This window comes from Nannobrachium achirus (genome assembly GCF_963921795.1).
Source record: "Nannobrachium achirus genome assembly, chromosome: 14".
In the NCBI taxonomy this organism is placed as follows: Eukaryota; Metazoa; Chordata; class Actinopteri; order Myctophiformes; family Myctophidae; genus Nannobrachium; species Nannobrachium achirus.
The window spans coordinates 14,136,964-14,161,813 of NC_137821.1; the positions used below are offsets into that span (position 1 = coordinate 14,136,964).

Below are 24,850 nucleotides of genomic sequence, written 5' to 3' on the forward strand. Positions count from 1 at the left end.
TTATCCAAAATACACTGATGATTGTGCTGTCAAAAGATGCAACTACATGGAATCTATGAACAGGTTGTGGGGGGTCCCTGCTTCATCTCTCTCTCTCTCAACTAAGGGGTCCTTGGCCTGAAAACATTGAGGACCCCTGATGTAAGGTGAACGTACGGTGCACACGTGCGTCCAGCTCTCCAGGTCCTTCACGGCCTCCGTGGGCAGGTCCTGCTTGTAGAGCTCTCTGTAGATCTGGGGCAGCTTGGACACCCAGAAGCCGTTGCTGTACTTCCCCAGGATCTCCCTGATGCGCTCCTGCACCTGCCCAGGGTTGTACGGCCTGCCTCGCCCACAGCCCGGGCTCTCGTTCAGGTTCAGGGGAGCTGCAAAGCAGTGCAAATTGTGACATTTTGACTTTTCTGGGGACTGCCCCATAGGTCGAACTCCCATTGGGTCGAACAGCGTCGGCAGGTTAGATAATCACCCGCGAGCGTCGCCAGGTTAGATAATCACCCGCGTCACAGACACAGTTACTGAGGTTAGGTTTAGGGTTAGGGTTAGAGTTAGGCATAGTTTTACTGAGGTTAGGATTAGGGTTTGGGTTAGAGTTTGGTGGTCGATCCAAAGGGTGTTCAACCTAATGACATGTTACAGACTTTTCTATTTTGCTTAGTCATATACTTGAATGCAATTTCATTTAGTTTTAGTCATATTTTAGTCAACTGAAATGTTTTAGTTTTAATTTAGTTGGTTAAGTAGGCTAAATATCAAAAATCTACAGTTGATTTTGTCCCCCAAAGATATTTTGTCAGGCCTCGATGCCGTCGGAATGTCTGATTATAATTGGTTTCATGCTGAAGATAGCCGATCTACAAGCTCACAACACGTCACGCTTATATAGCTTATAGATCTGCTATTTTCAGAGTGCAACACCCGAGCGCAACTAAACATGAAACGACTTGTCTTTCAGTTCTACTGGACATCTTCCGACTCCCACTCATGTCCAGGAAGCAGAGGCTTCTGACAGAGTCATTAAAACAGGTTTAATAGTCTTTCCTGTCTTGTGGGGTTCACATAATGTCTAGGAGGAGGTTTCATAGAGATCTCAAAGGACTAGAGCAGTGGTGGGCAACTTTGATGATGGAGCGGGCCACTATATTTTCACATTCACTCCAGAGGGCTACAATGCATATACAGTAAAAAAATAGCAAAAAATAGCAGATCTACAAGCTCAAAACTTTGAGCTTGTAGATCGGCAAATTTTTGCTATTTTTGAATTGGAATCCTAAATTAGGTTTAGCTTTTTTTTAATTGGAAGATTAATTGGACCCTGAAAAGTAAGATTTTTATTTAATTTCAAATGCATTTATAGGTTATTTTGCTAGCTTTATGAACGCAAATATATACATTGGACATTTACAAAGGTAAGCTACTAATCTAGACTAAAGTAATTAAAGCCGGTCATGTTCGCATGTTTGGAAGCAGTATTCTGATATTAACCTGCGGGCCGCATTAAGTGAAGGTGGGGGCCGCATGGGGCCCCCGGGCCGCCAGTTGCCCATGTATGGACTAGAGCATTTAACACAATGTCTAAAAGCCAGACAGTTCATTACAGACCTGCACTACCTGCAACGCTTCAACCTTTCCAACCATACATTTAAAGTGCCTGTATAGTGAATTAAGCTATTTGTTTATAGACATAATTATTATACATGTAAAATAGTCATCTCTGAACCCCTGTAAAAAACCTGAACTTTATTTTTATTGGTTAAATAACATATTACTCTGGTGTGTGACAAACTGCTAATACATTTTGTATCATATTTATTTTAGCTATACAGGCACTTTAAGGTATTCCCTACATACAACTGCAAGTTGACATACGTACTGTATCTCAAAGCCTTTTACTTTTTGCCAGGTCTAACGAATACAGGAAGAGTCGCCCCAGGTATTCCAAAACATAACCTCAGAGAAACTATACCTAAACCTAACTGTATTCCTTACCTTAACCTTAGTAAAACTATGCCTAAACATCAACGTATTCCTAACTTACAAGAACCGCTGGGGACGAGTGGTCCAAGGAAAAAAAAAACTGACGAGTGTGTTTTGGGGCGAGTATTCCAGTCACCGGTCTAACTACAAGTTTATGTTATACAGTACCTGTCCTTTATAATAGTCAGAAGATGCTGGGCCTTAACATATATACAGTATCTAAATTGTCTTCCCCTTCATTTTCCACACATTTCACCTGATGGCGAAGTGGTATGATATTATTAGACAATGGAAGACTGTCCTACTTACAGCCAGGTGGCGGGGTGTTTCTGGAGAGGTGAGCGTGCACCTCCTTCTGGAAGCGTGTCGGTAGGGTCATCCTCTTGTCTGACCTGCACAGCAGAGGAGAACAGAACAATGGAGGTCGGTGACTTTGGAGAGGGGAGGAGAGAAAATGTTCTATTAACACCGTGACTGTTGACACAGTTGTTTATTTTTCCTCACTGCATTGGAGATCAATAATGTTTCATTACCACAGTGCATAGCGTTCCTAGATCCACTCGAGGAGGATTGCCTCCACCATCTCCTTATGTCTCTCCTTGCCAGACTCCCTACCGCTTGCTAGATCGGTGGCTCTCCACCTTTTCAGGCCGCGATCCCCCAAAATAACCATATTTTAACTTGTTAACTGCCAGGGGCCACAAGAGGCCGCTAGAGTGCCAGACATTTCCCCATAGGGCTTCACTATAACATCCGGGTATCCAGGCAGAACTGCCTTGGGTTTTCACTGCAATGAGTGTTATGAACGTGAACCGGAATAAGTGAGCTAACAGTTAGCGGCTTTTTTTTTTTAGAAGACCGATCTGAGGCTATTTAGCCGCAAAAAAAACTTTCGCTGCCCTAGGAACACAGTTCAGAGAAAAAGGTCTCTAAAGATGTGACAATGTATTGGATTAGGCGGCGCGATGCGGCAGCGTTACCCGATTACGGGCCCGTGGATAGAGCTTGCGGTTTTCGGGGTGGAATCAAAATTTAGACTTCGTCGAGGCCTCCGATTATTTAATTCATTTTATTAAAGAAACCGGAATTGTTCGGCTTTGGTACCTCGGATACGTCGCGCAAAAATAGAGTTTTTTTGGGGGGGCTCTAAACTTTATTCTAACCCATTTTCAATGGAATAAATCGTCGCAACATGTAGAATGGCTCGTTGGAAAGCGATGGACGAGCCAGGACCAACCACGTCTCTACTAGCAGCTCAGGGTAAGTAAAATAGCAAAAAAAATATTGTATTGGATTGAAAAAAATAACCGAAATTCTTCGGTTTGGGCACTAACTGGGAAGCCCCCACCCTGATAAACACTTGGAGTTGTAGGTGTTGAGCATTATATTTAGTTTGACTCAGTTCCAACAGATAAATATTTAAAAAATAGCATTGACTATTTCGATAGTTTTCTTTTGCCTCTTTCTTATATATTATTTGACAATTTGACCAGCTAACCGCTCCTACTGTACATCTGGCTTTGTCTGTTTGTCCCACACTTGGCTCATTGACCAAGCCAATGAGATTAATATATATATATATATATTTTTTAAATAGTATAGTTTTGTTATCAGTGTTCATGTATTTGGTACGAGAATTCCTTGCCAGCAAAGTGAACCTGCTTTTTGTCAACTTTTTGACTGATGTTATCCGGGTTGTAAGGCTGGATATCTTGGACAATATAATGTCCAATCACTTGACATCACTAAGCGTTCAAAAGTTGTGGGTTTTCAAGATTCAAGATTCAAGATTCATTTATTTGGTCCCGAAGGAAATTTGTCTTGGACATGCAGGCTGCTACATAACATACAACAGGACAAGACAGACAGAAAGAAAGTAAATTACAACGAATAGTGCACAACACACAGTGCTGACATACAGGTCAAGTGCATACATATTACATTACATTACACTAGAGACATCACCCCTACTAACAGCCTGAGTTTAGCAGAGTAACGGATATGGGAATGAATGAGTATTTGTATCTGTTCAGATGTCTTTTCTTGTTTTTAACTGGGACTCTATAACGTCTACCAGAGGGTACTATGATACCCAAGTACCTGTCAAAATACTTTATAAACGTTAAGGATGTCCATAATTACAACACCAGAGGCAGTGCCACAGATCACGTTCAACCCAGAGTCAACTCAAAGAAAGGGTCGAACTCGTTCTTCTGCTACACCACAAAAATGTGGAATGCCTTACCGAAGGCCATAAAGGAGTGTGGATCACTAGCATCCTTTAAAAATGCCCTGAAAAACCACTTACAGGCAGCAGCCGTTCGCAACTGGTAAAAAACCTAGCCCAACCCTACCCTCCCTGCCCCTTCCTTGTATATACTGTACATACTGATTGTTTAGACTTACTGTTACCTGCCCCTTCCTTGTATATATTGTATATACTGTACTTACTGATTGTATAGACCTACTGTTTTCTTTTTTTCTTTACATATCTACTGCATAGTACTGTGTTCTATTTGTCTGTCATTCAATGTTATATGAGATACTTTAATGGTTTCCTGTTGAAATAAGCTTAGTCTTTTCATGGATCTCCTTTTAGTAGACCTTGTACCAGTGAACTGTACCGTCATGAATCTGTACATTTTCCTATGCAAACTTCTAATAAAGCCTTCAATCAATCAATCAATCAATCAATAGGAAACTGTTGGGCTGAGGATTGGTTGTGGACACATGTTGCACGCACGCACACCCTTATGTGTATGCACACACACACACACACACACACACGCTCATTTGGACGGCGATAAAGCTTGCACCAGCCATCCACAGCCTGCCAGGCAGGCCCGGGGCCATAGAGGGATATAGAGAGATATTGCTGATTCACTCCGTGCCGGTTTAGAAGCACTAATCTACCAGAGAATAGACAGGGGATTAGTGGGGCTCACGTCCCCCTCGGCGTGGGGCTCAACGTCCCGTGCCAGCGGCCCGGCCCTCTCACCCCGCCGGCCCCATTGTGCAGGCCAGGGTGCGTGCGGAGAGCCCACGCCGGCAGTGGCGTCAGTTCAGCAAAAAGCTAAGGTATGGCAACACGACTGGTGTCTTGCATACCTTAGCAACAGGCATGATGAATTTCTTTTGAGAAGTACATTTTATTTTTTCCCCCTGTAGCCAAGGTATGGCAGCTGCCATACCCAATTGACGCCTCTGCACGCCGGTACGCTGTGTGGGCCGCGGCGCTAGGGGTGACACAGGACACAGAGGAGTGATGTCAGGTGTTTTCACAGAGGGCTGACCCCACCCACCCGGACGAACAGCCAGCGATGGAGGAAGTACACTTGCATGCAGTAGTGGAAAAAGTACAACATTTTTTTTTGTAAAGGTATCGATACTGCAATGTAGAAATACTCTGTTGCAAGTAACAGTCTGGAATACAAACTTTACTTGAGTAAAAGTAAAAAAGCATTGGCATCAACATGTCCTTAAAGAAAAGTACCAAAAGTGAAAGTACTAATTATGCAGAATGTCCCATTTCAAATGTATAGGCCTACAAATCTTTTGAAAATAGCAGATCTACAAGCTCAGAAGCATCACATTCAAATGGCATAAATATATATTGGACTGAAGTGGTTAGTTTGTTTTGTAATAATAATCCAAATCTAAAGTAACTAGTAACAATATTTTCCTCTGAGATGGTAGAAGTAAAATTATTTAACATTGTAAATACTGAAAATTGTACTTAGTCACTTTACACCGCTGCACGCAGCCATCATGGATAGATGTGCAGTGGATGGAACCAACTGAACCAGTCAACCAGTTGAAATGCCGAATTAGTTAGCTAGCTCCACTGTCTGTCAGTTGCTTGCTAGCTCGGACACCAGAGGGGACCGCGAGGTCCCCCTTTAGACCACCTTTGGACAAAATGTCCTCTCCTAAGGTCTTGATGGGCTAACCATTAAAGGACAACTTTGTTTTTTTATGGGTTCATATTTTAGATTAACCTGACTGCGCCAGATAGTTGCAGCAGTGCGTAACGCTCTGCCTTACATCTGGGCTCTCTCGGGCAGACTCGATGTAAGGGGCGGGCCATTTTTTGAATTTCTTTAGCAGGTGATTGGATGTGGCCGTCTCTCTATCACAGTCTGGGAGTGCCAACTCCAACCACTCATATTGGCCTGTCTGCATCCACGTGGTCTGCAATCAGACTCTATTGGCTCAGAGCCGCTCAGAGCCCGCCCGTAGCTGCCGCTGATTGGTCCGGCCCGGGGCTTTACGAGCGTTATCAACTCCCACCGAGAGAGCTCAGATGGTAAAGTAGAGCGGTAGCCTACGCACTACTGCCACCATCTGACGAAAGTCAGGTTAATTTTAGATTGTAATTAGAAAAAAGATGAGTGTTAAAAAGTTTTCATTTACTGCTTTCTATCGGTTGGGGGCATGCGTACAAGTGGCTAAATATGTCTTTTTAGACACAATAAGCCCATTCCCAAGATGTTCCGCAATCTTTCTTGGGCAGATGTGACTTGTGGGGGCTAGTGGTGTTACTGTAAACAGTAATAAAGAAATCGCCGGCGTATTGTGTCTAAAAAGACATATTTAGCCACTTGTACGCATGCCCCCACTCAAATGAGAACATTGAAAACTCATATTTTCTTTTCTCTAATTACAATCTAAAATATGAACCCTTGTTGAAAAAAAAAAAAAAGGTTGTCCTTTAAAGTACACTTACTATTCCATATGCTTTTATGCCTTTGTGATCTTCAATGTTGTTTGTGGACTATATGGATGGCAACCAGCAAATGGAGACCGAAGCTGGAGGGTTTGTTGACTGTGGGAGCTAAAGAGATGTAAGGCCTGTAAGTAAGGAGCCATCCTGGGTACCAACGGTTGCCGAGCCATGTGGCCCATAGGTCACTCAGAGGTCAGGAGCCTATCTCCTGTTTACTTAGTCTTAGAGTGAGGCAGCTTGATACAACCCTTGGACATGACACTACACTAGCAAAATGGTTCTCAAGACCCAAAAGAGAAATGAGATGTTTGGTGAAAAAATAGAAGATCTGGAAGATCTGTAGATCTGCTATGTTCAACTTCTTAAATCACTGGTCTAGGCCACTGAGCTGCATGGTTAAAGACGTGGCTTGTAAAAAATAAATAAAAAAGAAGCAGAGAGGACAAGTTCAGAGACAGCTGAAGAAACAGAAAGGAGGAAATTACCGATGAGTTTTATACAGAGGAGTACAGAAAACACAGCAGGAGAGAAAGACGCAGAGATTGACCACAGCAAGTTGAAAGATGAGACTAAGCAACACAGAGGAATAGTTTTTATTCCCCTGCGACAACAACAACAAAAAAAGCTATAGAATGAACTAGAAAGATAGATACAGAGAACGACCATTACTGGCCCAGTAGCCTGTGTGGGAGCTGCTGAATAGGCAGCAGTGGGGGACCAGGCTGCCATTCACCAGGAGCCAAGAGAGAGAGAGAGAGAGAGAGAGAGAGAGAGAGAGAGAGAGAGAGAGAGAGAGAGAGCGAGAGAGAGAGAGAGAGAGAGAGAGAGAGAGAGAGAGAGAGAGACACAGAGTTGGGGAGGGAGGGAGAAGTAGGAGAAATACAGGGTAAAAGGAGGAAAGTAAGGGAGAAATAAAGAATGAATGAATGAATGAATGAAAGGAGTGAGGGAGAGAGTGATGGATGGATGGATCGCAGGAAAAAAAGAAAAGAAGGAAAGCGAGTTTAAAGAGTGAGACACATTTTGTTCCCCTGACCTTTTCTCTCTGGAACACTACACACTACACACACACACACACACACACACACACACACACACACACACACACACACACACACACACACACACACACACACACACACACACACAGTGTTGTGGTGTGGTTCATCTCAACAGGAGGAGGAGGACACCACCACACCCAGTTGAGCTGCTTAATGACTTCTGTCACTGTAATGGATGTTTATGTGGGGGGCTGGAGGCTGCACGCATCAACACTCATATGCAGCATGTTGTCGCTGTCCATGTCCAAGACCTTCCTCTTTTTGTTATTGCTTTAAAAACGATTTAAAGTAGTGAAAATGGACAATGGGCAGAAACCTCTTATCTGCACATTGTAACTTTTTGTGTTTTGTGTCTTTTTGTAAATTAACAGCCGACTTGATCATACTATACAGCGTCACACAGAAGCATCAAAAGTAGCAGATCCACAAGCATGCACATACGGCTTGCATTATTATATTATGGACACAGTAGGAGACAGTGTCGCATAAATTAGAAGGTACGGCATGTGATTGGCTGGAGCGGAGGTCTGGAGCGCTCGGCTGTGGTCACTTGGACCGCGCGGGTGTGAATGTTAACCTCTATGCCTAAACCTAACCCAAACCCTAACCTCAGTAAAACTATGCCTAAACCTAACCCAAACCCTAACCCTAACCTCAGTAAAACTATGCCTAAACCTAACCCTAACCTCAGTAAAACTATGCCTAAACCTAACCCTAAATCTAACCCTAACCTCAGTAACCCTGACGCTGGCGAGTAGCCGACGCTGGTGAAGGGAAAAGAAGCGCTCCTTCTCCCACCGTCTCCTACGGTAGCAATAATAGTGTACTGTATATGTGACTGAAATCCTACACACTAAAATCGAGTGTTAATTTAACTCTAACAGCATGAAAACGAAAAAGAGCTCTGCAGAGTTGAGACATTCTTTGTTGTAATGTCTAACTCGGTGAATGCTGCCAATATAGACATTGTGGTTTAAGATGTCAGGAGGAGAGAGCAGACAGTAAACTCAACAACACACTGTATTGCTAAATCCATTCAACACTGTAAATGGACTGTAAAGCCATGAAGACCAGTCCTAATGCCTGATTTATCCTTGGCAGCAGAGCATGTAGATCTGCTATTTTCATATAAATCAGGCCTAATTTTTTTTCTTAGCTTACTGTCCAGAGCATTTGGACCGCATGTAACAGTCTCCTGACGTAGAGACGTACCGGTAGTTGCAGTGATGTCCGAACTACTATAAAAATGGCGATGCCATGGTGGTGTGGCTTCATAGAATCATTTCACTGTAACTCTCAAGGCTGCTATGAAGTTGTACTGAAAACCTTGTGCATTTTGTGGACACCTGTCATGAACAACATTCATGTTTTTTTCCTTTAATTTTTATCCCACGATTTTGTAACCCATTTTTTCACCCAGGCTAGTGCCAATTAATTACCTAAGCTGTAATCCTGGCCTGTAGATCGGGGTCATTTCGCCAAGTGTTTGCCTATTATATCAAGAATCGGGACACAATAACTCACTTCTCGGCGGGCGCGTTCGGCTTCCTGTTGGGCGTGTTCTGATTGGAGGACTTGTTGGGACTGCTCCCGGCCTTGCCCTCGGATTGGCCGTCCCTCATGTCCCTCGCCTGGCGGTAGTCCCCATGTCCGCCCGACCACCGGCCCCCGCCGCCCCCTCTCCCCCCGCCTCTGCTGCGGTGGTGGTCCGGCTGCCTCAGAGAAGTGCAGGGTTTGGCTGTGGAAGAGGCAGAGAGAGAGTGAGAGAGAGAGAGAGAGAGAGAGAGAGAGAGAGAGAGAGAGAGAGAGAGAGAGAGAGAGAGAGGACATCGATTAGCATCACAGAGTGCAGTGTCTATCATACATCTGAGTCAGACAGACTGTCAGTGTGCTGCAACTTTAAGATGACATCATCCAAAGGGGTATACCATATATGGTTGATTTATGAAGATCCACCATCCCAATTGGAGCCACTAGAGACGGAATGGTACCTAAAAAGACCTTTTGTCTCACACACACAGCCTCAGTCAGCACCTATCCTGGGTGTCACAGGATTTTCTTAGAGATTTAAAAGGAAAACATTTAAATAGCATAGCATTTGATGCTTTCTTTTCACATAGGTCAGTGTAGAGACACGGAAAAAACCAAGGGTCCGAGAGAGAGGATAAGAACCTGTCCTTTTGAGCCAACATCCTTACATGTATCCTGTGTTGGTGAGGCAGGATTCTCCAAACTAACACACACACAAAGTGCAGAGCAGCAGTGTGGCAGCAATGGATCGAGGCTCTTAAAAAAAGTGTTGTGTTGCTGGGTGAAACCTATGTCTTAGGGATGGGACGATAAGCGATATTATCATTTATCACGATAAAAAACACTCACTATAATCGTATCGTGGAGATTAAATTTATCGTGATATCGTCCTCCGTCATGCACTGGAATCAGTTCAGCTTTTATTTGCCGAGCTGCATATCCGCTACCACTTAAACCTTCTATAATTGGTAAAAGGTACTTATGATATACGTACTATACGTCTTTTTTTCACTCTCTATCAAAAATAGCCGATCTACAAGCTCACTTGTGAGCTTGTAGATCTACTATTTTTTGGCAAATGTTCCGCCCCAGGATAATGGATGTTGGGGATATTTTGATTATCGCTATATTATCGTAAACCGTGATTTCTTAGGTCACAATCATCGTTATATGACATTTTCATATTGTCCCATCCCTACTCTGTCTTTAGAAGCCACATCATAACTCATCCTCACCATTCTCTTAACTGTCGTGTGTCTTCGTTTCTTTCCATTTTTTCCATTTTTTTTTACTGTCAAAAACTTCTGTTTAAATAGCAGATCTACAAGCACACAGTGCAGTGCAGTCATGATGAACTATACAATAGGGCTTAAGTGGTTAAAAGCATTAAAGATGCAAATATGGCTGACGTCGTGCTACGACTGTTGTTACAGATTAAATATGCAGATTAGAGTTAGAGGAATGTAACTAAGGTTCTATGAAGAATGAAATAGAACAGCCCTTTCAGCCACACACAGCGAGAGCATCAGGTTTCTCTCTGCTGCCCACACTGACATAATCCTGAGTGTTCTTTTCATTTGCTCTGAGGGCTCTCGTTTCTTTTCTCCCGGAGTGAAATTCACACCCGGGAGTTTACAGCGCCGTTGATTACAAATCCAGGGTTGGAAAGTCACAGTACATTGATGCAGTAGACTTTTGTTGTTGACGGGTGGAAACCTTGTATGTCCAAAGCCATTCGTTTTGCATTTATCATTTAAAAAATGATCTAAAATAGTGAAAATACAAGCACACATGCCTCGCATCGCGAGGCATGTGTGCTTGTAAATCGGCTGTTTTCACTACTTTTGTGCGACGGCCTTGCATGAGGAAGAAGGGCTTTTCTTTGCGAAAAAAAAACAAACATACAAATTTGAAACTTGGAGATACGAGGTTTCTACCAGACAGTGACGATTATATATATTTTTTTAAAAGGATGTCTTACATTTATACGCAGGCACGCACACACACACACACACACACACACACACACACACACACACACACACACACACACACACACACACACACACACACACACACACACACACACACACACACACACACACACACACACACACACACACACACCTCAGTCACCATGACATCATCACACATCCGAAAAGTGACAGCACCACATTTCCCCTTCTTCTTCCCGTTTCCCTTAGTCATCTCCTTATGTCACTCTCCTCCTCCTCCACTTTATGTCCCCATGTCCTCTCTCCCTCGCTCCTCTCCTCCTCTTCCTCACCGTGTGTGTGTGTGTGTGTGTGCGTGCGTGCGTGCGTGCGTGCGCGTGTGCGTGCGCGCGTGCGTGCGTGCGTGTGTGTGTGTGTGTGTGTGTGTGTGTGTGTGTGTGTGTGTATTAGTGTCACCTGGGGTTGTCAGACTGATTATCATCTGTCTCTGTCTTTCTCTCTCACTCTCAATGTATGTCTGTCTGTCTCTCCCTGTCTGTGTCTCTCTGGCTCTCTGTGTGTCTGTCTGGATCTCTCTGTCTCTCCCTCACTAGATGTCTTGCTTTCTCTCACTGTCTGGCTTCCTCTAACTGTCATGCAGCAGCGTAACTGTGTTGATAGTGATGTCAGTGAATCCTCCCACAGTGCTAGCTATAGGTGTTCCACTGAACACCCAAAGGCGTCAACTGGGTACGGCAGCTGCCATACCTTGGCGAAAAAAATAAAATGTACTTCTTAAAATAAATTCATCATGCCTGTTGCTAAGGTATGGCAACATGACATGACATGACATGTCATGTTGCCATACGTTAGCTTTTGCTCAACTGACGCCACTGTAAACCTCTGTCACACCAGGATAGCAACACTGACAGTCAATAGCCGCCGGCACATGGGCGTGTGCACAACACAAGCGCAAGCACGCACACACACACACGCACGCAAAGCATACACAATGAAGCACCCACATACTGTACACAAACACAAACACGCACGCACGCGCCCACACACATAAGTACTACGCGCACACACACTCACATGCAAAGGGGCATGCATAGTAGTGTACAAACATACTGCACGCGAGCCCACATGGACACAGTGACACACATACAGACACTCACAGGCTACACACTAGCCACCCACCCACACGACAGCAGACACACAGACACACACGCGCACACACACACACACACACACACACACACACACACACACACACACACACACACACACACACACACACACACACACACACACACAGAGATGTATTCAGAAACAGCCCCAGACAGCAGTATAGACGCGCACGTTGCTCATGCACATACAGTAGACAAACACACACACACACACGCACACACGCGCACGCGCATGCACACAGAGCTGAGACAGCGTCATCTCACCGGCATGGAAGCACAGTCAGTCAGTCACCACCACTCAGGATGAATATCAATACGTCCCTGATCAGCTGGCAGACAGGATGAGGGGAGAGAGAGAGAGAGAGAGAGAGAGAGAGAGAGAGAGAGAGAGAGAGAGAGAGAGAGAGGGGTTGCATTGGCATGTGAATCAGCTGTTTGTTGCTTCGTAGCAGAGTCTAGGCTGCTACGAAGCTATAGCACCGGTCTGAAATCCCAACACCCCTCTCTCTCTCTCTCTCTCTTTCCCCCACACCCCCGTTCTCTCTAGACCTTTCCCTCTCTCTGTGTCTGGGTAATTCATTCTCTCTCTCTCTCTCTCTCTCTCTCTCTCTCTCTCTCTCTCTCTCTCTCTCTCTCTCTCTCTCTCACTCTCTCTCTCTGTTCCAGTATAGCTCCACCCTCTCTCCTCATACTCCGCTCCTTATACCTGACCCTTTGAAGCCCTTTTTTCTTACAACTGCAGCAGCGTCTTACAGAGATACAGAGCGTATGTGTGTGTGTGTACGAGTGCGTGTGTACTGTATATGTGTATGTGCGCGCGTGTGTCATCATACCCCACACTTGTTCCCTATTATTCTTGTCGCCGTCCGGTACGGCAGGTTCCCGACAGATCAACAAGCGAAATGGGCCAGTCATTCACACACAGTGCACTGAAGAGAAACTCCCCACAGAGCACCAGGCACTCTCTTCAAGACGTTGCATTTAGTCGGGGGATATCTTCAGAAATAGTGTCATATCCTGGAATAAATTCCTTACCAATAAATGTCTTCACCAATGTGTTTGTAAAGGTGTCTAGTAACACATCTCACAAAGACTGAAATTCAGTTTCCCTAGGAGAATCCTTGACAGCTGCTGAAAGTTGGGGTCCCATTAAATTAAGTATGCAGGATAAAACACACCAAAATAAATATGCTTTAAGTAGCATGTGATGGGTCAAACTAGGGGTTTTTCATGATTCTGAATCCATTGCAAGCATTTACTTTGCAAAAAAAACATTCCATGAATGGTCTACTGGCAGTGTGTACATGACATTTGTCACCGATTGGTCCAGAGGTTTGTGCCATTAGCTCCAGACACACAGACAACAAGACAGTGAAGGCACACAGACACACAGACACACAGACCCCCTTATAGACGGCTAGCCTCCCGCAGAGCTGAGCCACCACATCCATCCATCCATCCATCTTCAACCGCTTATCTGGCTTCGGGTTGCCGGGGTAACAGTTCCAACTGAGATTTCTTATCCTGAGCAACTTCCTCCACTCCCTCAGGGAGTATACAGAGGCGTTCCCAAGCCAGTTTGGAGATATAATCCTTCCATCTGGTCTTTGGTCTGCCACAGGGTCTCCTCCCAGTGGGACATCCGTACCATATGCCCGAACCACCTAAGCCGACTCCAGGGGACGGGTCGCCATTCCGACACATCCCAGGTTACCAAGTTAGCATTCACCAGCGTCGGCAGGTTAGCTACTCACCAGGTTAGCATTCATCAGCATTAGTTTTACTGAGGTTAGGGTTAGGGTTAAGGTTAGGTTTAGGTGGACGGATTAGCGATGTGTCGGAGTGCCGACGTGTAACCGTAGGAGCAGCGGTTCTACTCCAACAGCGTATACATTTTAAGCGGCTACATCAGACAGCAAACAGCTTTGTACATCTCAGTGAATTCTTCTTACCGTTGAGGACGAGTGGCGCGGCTCGCTTCACCCTCATCTGCGTGTTGACCATCTGGGGCCGGCCCGTCTTCTTGGAGCTCCGCTGGCGAGCCACCACCTTGGCCACGTGGGCCGCCTCGCTGGCCACCGAGGCCAGGTACACCGCCTGGAGAAACACAGGGATGGCACAGAGGGTGACCGTGTTGTGAATGGCCACGAGACGATAATCGATATTATCGTTTATCGTGATAAAAAACACTCACAATAATCGTATTGTGGAGATTTAATTTAACGTGAAATTCGTTCCTCCGTCAGCTGCATACCGTATCTGGCACCATGTAAACCCTCTATAATTGGTGAAGTGGACCTGTAAATAATGTACTTGATACAGTCTTCTTTTTTTCACTCTCTGACAAATATCTTTGCCAAAGAATAGCCGATCTACATGCGTTGTGAGCTTGTAGATCTGCCATTTTTTGGCAAACGTTCCGCCCCAGGATAATGGATGTATGGTAAATCACAATAATTATGACATGAAATGTTCATATCGTCCCATCCCTAGATGTGACACAAGGACAGCAGTTTTTAAGCCACAATTATTATATAATCACCTCAATCATTCTTTGGCATAATAGGCTCTATGCACAGCAGCCATTTTGGAGAGAAGTTGGATGGTCTTCCCACTTCCTTCAAAGGTGTTACCAATGATACTAATGAAGGCTCTGTTCCATGTCATGTTGCTCAGTGGTCCTCAAACCTTTTACACCTGCATTTGGTTCCATTTGAACACTCTCAGAGTAACACCTTTTAAGAGGTCATTTGAAACCCCCAAGGAAGCACAAGGATCCTTGGACCACACTTTGAGACCCCCTGGTGTAGCAGAGTGTTTCCACTGAGCCAACATGCACAATATCAGCACCCTGACTCTGTTTGAGCAGAATGGAACAGAGCCTTCATTAGTATTATTGGTAAAACCTCCGAAGGAAGTGAGAAGAACATCCAACTTCTCTCCAAAATGGCTGCTGTGCATATAGCCTATTGTCATAATCGTCATAATCATTTCCATGTTGTTGGATGGATGGATGGACGGACGGAGGGACGGAGGGAGGGAGGGATGGACAGACGGACGGACGGACACGTTTTGAGCTTGTATCAGACATTTCCAAGTATTCATGTTTTTTTTTTAAGAATAAAAGTCATTAAATTGTGTTATTTGTCATATCTGCCCGGTGCACCTTTTGTACATATATATAGCCAAACAGAAATGTAATTTTTATTAATAATGTTTACAACATTTAAATCAATTAATTTTAATGATTTAATTAATGAAATCGTTAATCGCAATTATTTGAGTAAAATGTAATCGTGACAGCAAAGCAGCAGACCCACGCAGAATCAATAAGCTATCAGATCCCTCTGGCTGCCAGATGATCATTTGTCATCGACCTCATGGATCTTTGCTGTTGTCATAGCAACAGGCGTTTTAAATGACTCGGATTTAACCCACTTGAGTCCTATTGTATGCTTAGTTATTATAGTTATACCCAGGGGCGCTGGAACTCCCAAATCCCAAGGGGAGCTGAGCTTGGAGGAGTTCATGCGTGCGGCCAAAGGCCGCACGCCGAAAAATTCACGTTTTTTATCCGGTTTTGGGTTATTTTTATTACGGTTTCGGGTGCTTATTCCCCGCACAGCGGTGCGGGGAAGGAGCTATATAGTTACTAGTTATTTTAGCACACAGTGCAACACACAGCACACATGCACACACACAGTCACTCACGCACAAATCGGGTATTATTTTTTATTCCCCATATATCGGGTATTATTTTTTATTCCCCATATACAACGGTGTTAGTTTGCAACAATGAGCCTATAGACAGTTTCTAGTTCTCAAATAAATAGACTTTGGTGTGCCATCAAAGCGGGATTTAAATTTGACTTCCCTTCTGACCGGAAGAGGCAAGGTGACCATGTGATTAGGTCACCATGTGATAATCAAATACCTTGGGGCTCAGGGGTAGAGAAACCGTTATTAGAGCACGAAGGGTTCCCGTAGGGTTCCCAGTTCGAATCCGGGCTCCCCCTGAGTGAATGTCGAAGGGTCCTTGGGCAAGACTCTGAACCCCCAGTTGCTCCCGGTGAGCAGGTTGGTGCCTTGCATGGTTTCCTCCGCCACCGGTGTATGAATGTGTGCGTGAACGGGTGAATGCAATGCACAATCTCTGTAAAGCGCTTTGGGTAAAGCGCTATATAAATGCACCATTTACCATTTACCTTTTTTCAACATATTTTATTCCCCAAAGTCAAATACATTATTTTTTTAATATAGCTCTGTGTGTGTATATATAGGCTTATTTAAAAAGCAAAAAAAAAAAAAAAAAAAAAAAAAAAAAAGGGGGTTTTTTTTCCTCCCCACCACCAGGGGAGCTGCAGCTCCCTCAGCACCCCACTTCCAGCGCCCCTGGTTATACCAGGACAGGGTTTCACTAAACAGTGAAAAGTTCACAGTGGATCGCATCGTGGCTGCTGACAGCTATTTTCACTATTTTTGAACATTTTTTAAATGTATTTCAGAATGAAACAAACATTTTAGCAAGTGTTACCGTATAGGTAACACTTGCTATGCATCCCATGTGTATAACATTATGAATAGAGGTGTAACGATATAGTAACTGAATCGATTTTAATTTGCAATGATCTACTATATCGTTTGCAAAAGCAAAATATCGTACCGTTTTGGCTTTGTATGGTATAGTATCGTTTTAAAATACGGTAATTGGTATCGAATCGTTTTGCAATTCAAATAATTGATTGTATGGAAACTAAGTATTTGTGCCTTGTATTTAGCAATGTTAAGAGGCAAAATGAAAAAGACTGATCTAATTACCTTTCCATTCCATAAAGCTACTCTATCGATAAATGTGTGTAATCTCTGTGTTCATGTAAGGTGGGTTTGTCCATATGTGTTGCAATATAATGTCCATGTATTTGCTAGATAATCAGCGTTTACTTCCATAGTAATAGATTTTTTACACATTTTACACAGATTTCATCTCTTTGCTAAATAGTTACTATATCGATTTTAAATCATTGAATCAAATCGTATCGTATTGCCATGAATGAACCAATATCATCCATGTATCGTATCGTTAACCATGTATCGTGATGCGTATCGTATCGCTGTTAAAATGTATCGTTACACCCCCAATTATGAAGCATTGTAATACTTGACATTGTAAGTCATTATAAGGTGCTCTATAATGTGTTATGGTTAGTATGGTTATAAAGCATAATGAGTATTTATTAGCTCTTATAAATATGATTTAGACAGCGTTATGAGCAGGTTATACTGCGTTATAGTTATGTTTATGATGCGTTATACACGTGGGATGCATAACAAGCATTAGCGTGTTTTTTTATGACAAACAAAATAGGGAGTGGTGAATACCAACAGCACTGACTTTGTACGGAGGTAATGGCTAATGATTTCATTAAAGTAAGGACATATCCAGCACACAATGAATGTCCTTTTCCCATACAGTAAAGCAGTTTTTTTTTGCCAGACCCAGGGGGTCGGCCTACATAAGGCTTTGTCGGTCTGTCGGTCTGTCGGTCTGTCGGTCGGTCGGTCGGTCCCTCTTTTCCTCAGTGTCCCTCTTTTCCTCAGTGTGCCTGTGTTTGCCTCTGACTGCTCATCTGCCCCTCCCTTCCCTTGCTCGGCTGATTGCCTTGAGTGCCGTCACCTGTACGGGACCAGCTGAGTTGAGTTGGCTGACGAGCTGCTGAGACTATAAATTCCTGTGTGTTCATGTGTTAGTTCAGTGCTGCAAAACATTTGCCCCACAGCCATACTAGTGAAAACAGCCCATCTACAAGCTCACAAACATTTCCAGCTGCTCAGCCTATAAAATCCTGTGTGTTCATGTGTTAGTTCAGTGCCATACTAGTGAAAACAGCCGATCTACAAGCTCACTACGCTTTGTTGCTGAGACTATAAAATCCTGTGTGTTCATGTGTTAGTTCAGTGCCATACTAGTGAAAACAGCCGATCTACAAGCTCACTACGCTTTGTTGCTGAGACTATAAAATCCTGTGTGTTCATGTGTTAGTTCAGTGCCATACTAGTTTTCATTGCGGGTCTGGCACAACCAGGTGACCTGGTCTAGTTATTTATCCTCTCACAGAGAAAACGGACTCAACGGATTCAACCTAATAGACAGTGTTAATTCCTTCAGCAAAGTTTGATTTAGTCTTAGTCTTTTTGAATAACACACCATTTAGTCTTAGTCCTGTCTTAGTCTTGTGAAATTGTTTTAGTCTAGTCTAGTCTTAGTCGACTAAATATCAAAATCTTGTTGTCTTTTAGTCTCACAAAACAAAATTATACTTCCTCAGCGTTGTGACAAGACAACAGGAAGTCAGATATAAATAGTACATGACGCAATCAAGTCCAAATGAATACAGGTGCCAACTGTCACCACCTTTGATGATCAGTCCAGTGTTGTTTTTGACAACAAATTTTGATTTAGTTTTAGTCATAGTCTTTAAAATCTCATTTAGTTTTAGTCATAATTTAGTCACCTGAAAAGTTTTAGTTTTAGTCTGATTTTAGTTGACTAAATCTACAGTTGATTTAGTAAACTAAAATGTATTTTGGCAGGCCTTGATGGCATCGTAATGACACTTGGTTGTGTGCTGAAAATAGCCGATCTACAAGCTCACAACGAGCTTGTAGATCTGCTATTTTCAGCATGCAATACCTGAGAGCAACCAAACATAAAATGACTCTCTTCTCCACTAGTCCCTACTCAACATTTTAGTTTTTATTTTGTTGACGAAATTGTCAATATATTTAGTCTTAGTTTTAGTCATCACAGTTTAGTTTTTATTTTGTTTTTATTTAGTTTTCGTCAGTGAAAAAAACGCAGTCGACAAACATTTTTCGTCATACGGTAGTTTTAGTTGACGAAATCAACACTGGATCAGTCGATGATTTCATTCTAACATGCTAAAAAACAAGCAAGATCTGTGCATACCTACAAAACTACCTCTGTTGGCATAGACCAGACAAGTGGATTTCAGGGGTTATTTATGGGGGTCTAAATTGACCCTTACAAGTCTGTAACTTTGACAGTGTACAAATGGAACCAAATCGACCCGTCAGGGTCCATTTGGTTCCATTTGTACACTGTCAAAGTTAAGGAGAGACCTTCAAATGTCAATGTTTGAGAACCGCATAGAATAGACCAAGGGCTGATGAAGGCAGAAGAAAAGCTCCCACAGTCTTAAATGCGCAGATAAAGTTTTAATGTGAAACACAAGGTTTTGACTTCATCAGGTTATCTATAAACCAAGATAACCTGATAAACGTCTCAGGACCCAAGCGGTGTGTTTCCCATTAAAACGAATGATTCGAGCCCGTCACATTCTGAGGTAAAGTGGCTATTTTTGTGACAGATTCTATCTAGATGGGATTTCTGAGTGCACAATCTCTGAGGTGAAGACAGCTTCATGTGCTGAGAACTGGGGAGAGAAAGTGTGTCAAGCGTGTGTGTGTGTGTGTGTGTGTGTGTGTGTGTGTGTGTGTGTGTGTGTGTGTGTGTGTGTGTGTGTGTGTGTGTGTGTGTGTGCGTGCCGCGGCTGCCGCCACACGCATGTCTGTGTGTGCCCGTGCACGTGTTTTAAACGTGTGTATAAACATCCAACAAAAACCAATGCGCTCAGCGTCTTGTATTCAGTGATCCATGCACTGTGCCGCTCACCTCCCCAGATCGGTTGCGCTCGGCTCGCACCACGGCGGGCAGGCTGGCCAGCAGGGAGTCCAGGCTGTTGTGACCCAGCAGCTTGTGCGGGACCTGCTCCCCCGTCAGCTCCTTGTACTCCGCCTGCAGGCGGGACAGCGACACGCCGCCCCTGTTGGCCTGGAGCACGGCCCGCAGCATCTTCTTCACCACCTCCACGTCAGCCATCTGAAGGCACGTGCACACATTGACATCAAAGGAGGCTTGATGCCCTTTTACCCGTCTGTAAAACGTGCCCTCTCCAGACCATGAATGCAGTTCTTACAATGGTGAAAGAAATGCAAATGCCCTCTTTCCATGCCATACCTGAAGGCAGCATTCAAGAAAATTGCCTTGTCCAAACTCTCCTGAACTTGAATGCAGCATCTTATGTTGAAAGAATGTCCCTCTCTGTGTAGAAATCCATGTTGTGTGCCACATCTCCAGTATTTACTTCAATATGCTTAGCTCAGTGTGGTATTAAGAGATTTCAGCCCCTGCCTCGCTAACATTCTCTGCACGTCCCTGGCCAAACAACACAGTTGTTAAAGTTAGGGGCGGCATAGCTCAGGGGTAGAGAAACTAAATCCCGAAGGGTTCCCAGTTCGAATCCGGGCTCCCCCTGAGTTAATGTCGAAGGGTCCTTGGGCAAGACTCTGAACCCCTAATTGCCTCCGGTGAGTAGGTTGGTGCCTTGCATGGCTTCCTCTGCCACCGGTGTATGAATGTGTGTGTGAATGGGTGAATGTAATGCACAATCTATGTAAAGCGCTTTGGATTAAAAGCGCTATATAAATGCACCATTTACCATTTACCATTTTTAAAGTTAAAGTATGAATCAATACACAATTTTAACCATTAAGGTTAAATAAGGCATTCTTCTTCTAAATCAGCGATCTGTCTATAGCCATCGTCTAAATCAGTGGTTCTCAAACTTTTTAGTTCCCAGGACCCCCAAAATGATATGAACTGTATTTGGCCACAGACCCCACATCTGAAATTGCGGTTGATAACAAGGTTGTCAAAAAGGTTTAATAAAGACCATATTATATAGTAGTCTTGACTCTTTATTAACTTTTTTAACAACCTCCTTATATTGGCGGTCACATTTGCAGATAGAGTGACATGCATACAAACAGACAACAAAATACATTAAAAGGAGATGTATTTCAAATTCTCCCAAAGGATATTCACAAGCATTAAGGGTCATATACTGTATATTACTTGCACACGGTTGTCGCACACTGACTGATAATAACTGATCTACAAGCTCACAATGTGTTGCAGCACAAGCTGTTTTGAGCTTATAGGTCTGTCATGTTCGGCATACGATGCGACACGCAACCAAATCAGGCGTTATGCAAAGCTAAAAACGACCATCTATTACCAAGCCACTGTCAGCAAAGTGTGTGAATCTATATAGGAAACACTTACTGACTGTATCATGTGACAGCCATATAATATACTGTCAAATATGATATACCTTAGTGTAGTATATATAGGCCTAAATAATATACTGTGTTATTTTATGTAGTATTTTAATCATTTCTATTTTCAGCAGTATTTGTAGCGTTTGCATATGTTCACATTGGGCCTGTTTGTACACACAGGTATGCCTACAGCATGCTGATGTAATCCAGTGCCAACAAGCTGGCAGAGTGAACTTGATATTCACCTCCAGGGGCGTCACAAGGGGTAGGAAAGTGGGACTGAGTTACCGGGGCCCAAGGTGGAGGGGCCCTAATAACTTTATCTATTGAAAAATAGCAGATATACAAGCTCACAGCGAGCTTGTAGATCTGCTATTTTTGAAAAGTTGTGAAAATGTGTGAAAATCTTTGAATATATGAATTTTTTAAGCGAACATTTCTAACTCAAATTTTGCTTCTGGGGGGTCCCTGGAACTAAATATTTTGAGATCGGGGTCCGTGGCCAAATACATATAATCTTGGGGGTCCTTGACATCCTTGGTTTCTTGCACACATTTTCACGATTTTTCAAAAAATAGCAGATCTACAAGCTCACAGCGCGGCACTCGGTGCCGCGCTGTGAGCTTGTATATCTGCTATTTTTCAATAGTTAACATTCATGGGGGGGCCCGCGGTGAATCCTTGTACCCAGGGCCCATAATTTGGTGTGTGACGCCCCTGTTCACCTCATAGCGGCGGCTGCAGGTGTATTGGGTTTACCTGTGGGACACAGTGGTGGTGGTGGTGGTGGTTGGCTTGTCTGGCAGGTTTTCTTTCCTTTTCTCATTCTAAACACTTCTAAGATTTCCCACCTAACAATGCCGTATGTTAGCATTTGGATCACAGCCTGACAGCCTAGCCTGAGATTATGTCATGCTCCTCATATGAAAACAAAAACCTATCCTTACCTCCCCCTGACCTTTCTGTTGTGAATACCATTTATTTTTGCATTGTTTTTTTTTTTCAGTCATTTTTATCCCACGATTTTGTAACACATTTTTTTTTCAACCCGTGCCAATTGCCTATGTAATCCTGGGCTCTGCTCTCCCTCTGCCGCGGCTACGCATTGTGTTTTTTTACGACTGTTTTTCTGATGATATCTTCTGCATAGTGCTGTGTTCTGTCTGTCTGCCATTCAATGTTATATGAGGTTTCTTTTTAAAGGATCTCTATTGAAACAAGCCATAGGCTTTCTTGGGCGTAACCTTTTAGTTGATATTGTACTGTCACGAAACTGTACCTTTTCCTATGCAAACTTCCATTAAGTCTTCAATCAATCAATCAATCAATCAATCAATCAATCAATCAATCAATCAATGAGCACTGCTAATGTTTTTCATTGTCAACACATCTGCCATCTAAATTTTGAACACTAGGTCTATAAGAATCAATAAATCATCTATCTGGATTTATTTTAAAGGTGTTTCTGAGGTATAGACCTATTATTTTCAAAAGTCTAAATTGAAGAGTCTAAAACAGGACAAAATGATAATAATGATAATCCACTTGTCTTTGTAGTTTGTTTTTTTAGAGCCATGGAGCATGTAAATATTCCTGGACCCTAACGTGATTTTTAGAGGCTCACAGTATAGGCCTAGGCTAGTGTGTGAGCAGCAAATCACACTGCAACTTTAAATGGAAATCACACTATAGGTTTCAATTCACACTGGGTTTCCTTTTTAAAGAAAGGAAAGAGAAACTCCATAGAGTTGGGACTGAGACACTCCCTGCCTCACCCTCACCACTTCAAGTTCAGATCTTGTATAATCACAGATCAGCAGCCTTGACAACTGTTGCAGTGAGTGATGGGTCTCTCTCTCTCTCTCTCTCTCTCTCTCTCTCTCTCTCTCTCTCTCTCTCTCTCTCTCTCTCTCTCTCTGTGTGTGTGTGTGTGTGTGTGTGTAGGAATGCACAGACACAGCGGACAGGACATAGTAGCAGTGACGTAATCCGTCACAGCGCCACACAACACAATCCCACACCCTGCATCTGATCCGTGCGTGCCTGCCTTCCTCGCCTCGCCAGAGAGTTTGAACAAAGTTGTCCGTCCCTGCCTTGGGTTGGGAATGTTAACAAATAAAATACTTGTTGTCTCTTCAATAAAGCGATCACTCGTGGCTCCTATTGCAGGGCAGCGAGGGAGGCATGCGTGTCAGTGTCACTTTAAAGTCGAGGTTTAGTCGCGCGTCGCGATGATCCGAGTTCCGTACTGCTGTCACCCCTAGCGCTAGCGGGACGGGACAGCGCGATTATTATCCCAGCCTCCCCCAGACAGCGATCGAAAGAAAGAAAGAAAGAAAGAGTATTTTTGCATGATAGACAAAACTAAATACAAAAGTTTACAAGAACCAAATAAAAGTACGTTAAATAAAGCTACCTTGTTGTCCACACAATAGACGGGACGGTGAATTCAAGGAGCTGTTGTTCTGTCACTTCCCAGAGTCGCTGTCAGTGTAGTGGCGCGTCGTCCCAGTGTGACTGATCACCCTCTGCCTGCACCCAGCACAGACACAGAGCCAAGCCCCAGCGGCCGTCCTGTGACTGACTGACTGACTGTCCTCCTCTGCTCCCACTGTCTCCCTGCCCTGCCCTGCCGACCGCATCCCATCCGCTCCCTGATTGGTCCCCGGCTAATTATGAGGCGCAGGCGCTGGCTGGTGCAACACAAAGAGGACAGTTCCAGACCTAGTACATAGAATTAAGACTAGGAGTGGCTTTTTCAACTTTAAATGAACTATGATGCTTGTTGTTGGATGCAGGAAAAGTGGGCTCCTTAGACGTTGTGTAGGCAGTGAGCAGAGTGGGCACCTCAGTATTTTCTCCCATACATAAGCCTATAATATTGTCTAATGTAAAGTAGGCTATAAATGTTGAGTTGAACTTACATTTTCCATTTTGAAATAAATAGCCAATTAATTTAACAAAGTTAAAAAAGTTTATTAGGTGCCCAGCGCCCACTCTTCTGACTTCCATTTCAATTGAAATGCCCAATATCATCCTCATCATCACATCCTCCTCCTCCTCCTCCTCCTCCTCCTCCTCCTCCTCCTCATCATCATCATCATCATCATCATCATCTTGTATCATCATCATCATCATCATCATCAACCCTTATATCATCTGTAAGGGTCCAGAGTTACAGGCTCACAATGTGTCAGTTTGTACATAGACCAACTCAAAAGATGATTAGCCTGGTTTAATTACACTATAGCCTATTCATTTCAACATGTTGCCATTAACATGATTCACACAACA

The 24,850-nt window shown here is 43.6% G+C and overlaps 1 protein-coding gene across 1 annotated transcript in view; it reads right to left on the reverse strand.

Annotated features, from left to right (window-relative positions):
* The window catches only part of tdrd7b (tudor domain containing 7 b), a 52,724-nt gene extending 28,629 nt beyond the window's left edge, over positions 1-24,095 (reverse strand). The window contains exons 1-6 of the mRNA XM_080742162.1: positions 23,973-24,095; positions 20,109-20,315; positions 14,368-14,512; positions 9,286-9,499; positions 2,284-2,366; positions 157-365 (exon numbers count right to left, since the gene is read on the reverse strand). Of these exons, the coding sequence (XP_080598288.1) occupies positions 157-365; positions 2,284-2,366; positions 9,286-9,499; positions 14,368-14,512; positions 20,109-20,315 (858 nt within the window). The 5' untranslated portion in view covers positions 23,973-24,095. The remainder of the gene's footprint in view (positions 1-156; positions 366-2,283; positions 2,367-9,285; positions 9,500-14,367; positions 14,513-20,108; positions 20,316-23,972) is intronic.
* Positions 24,096-24,850: the final 755 nt, after the last annotated feature.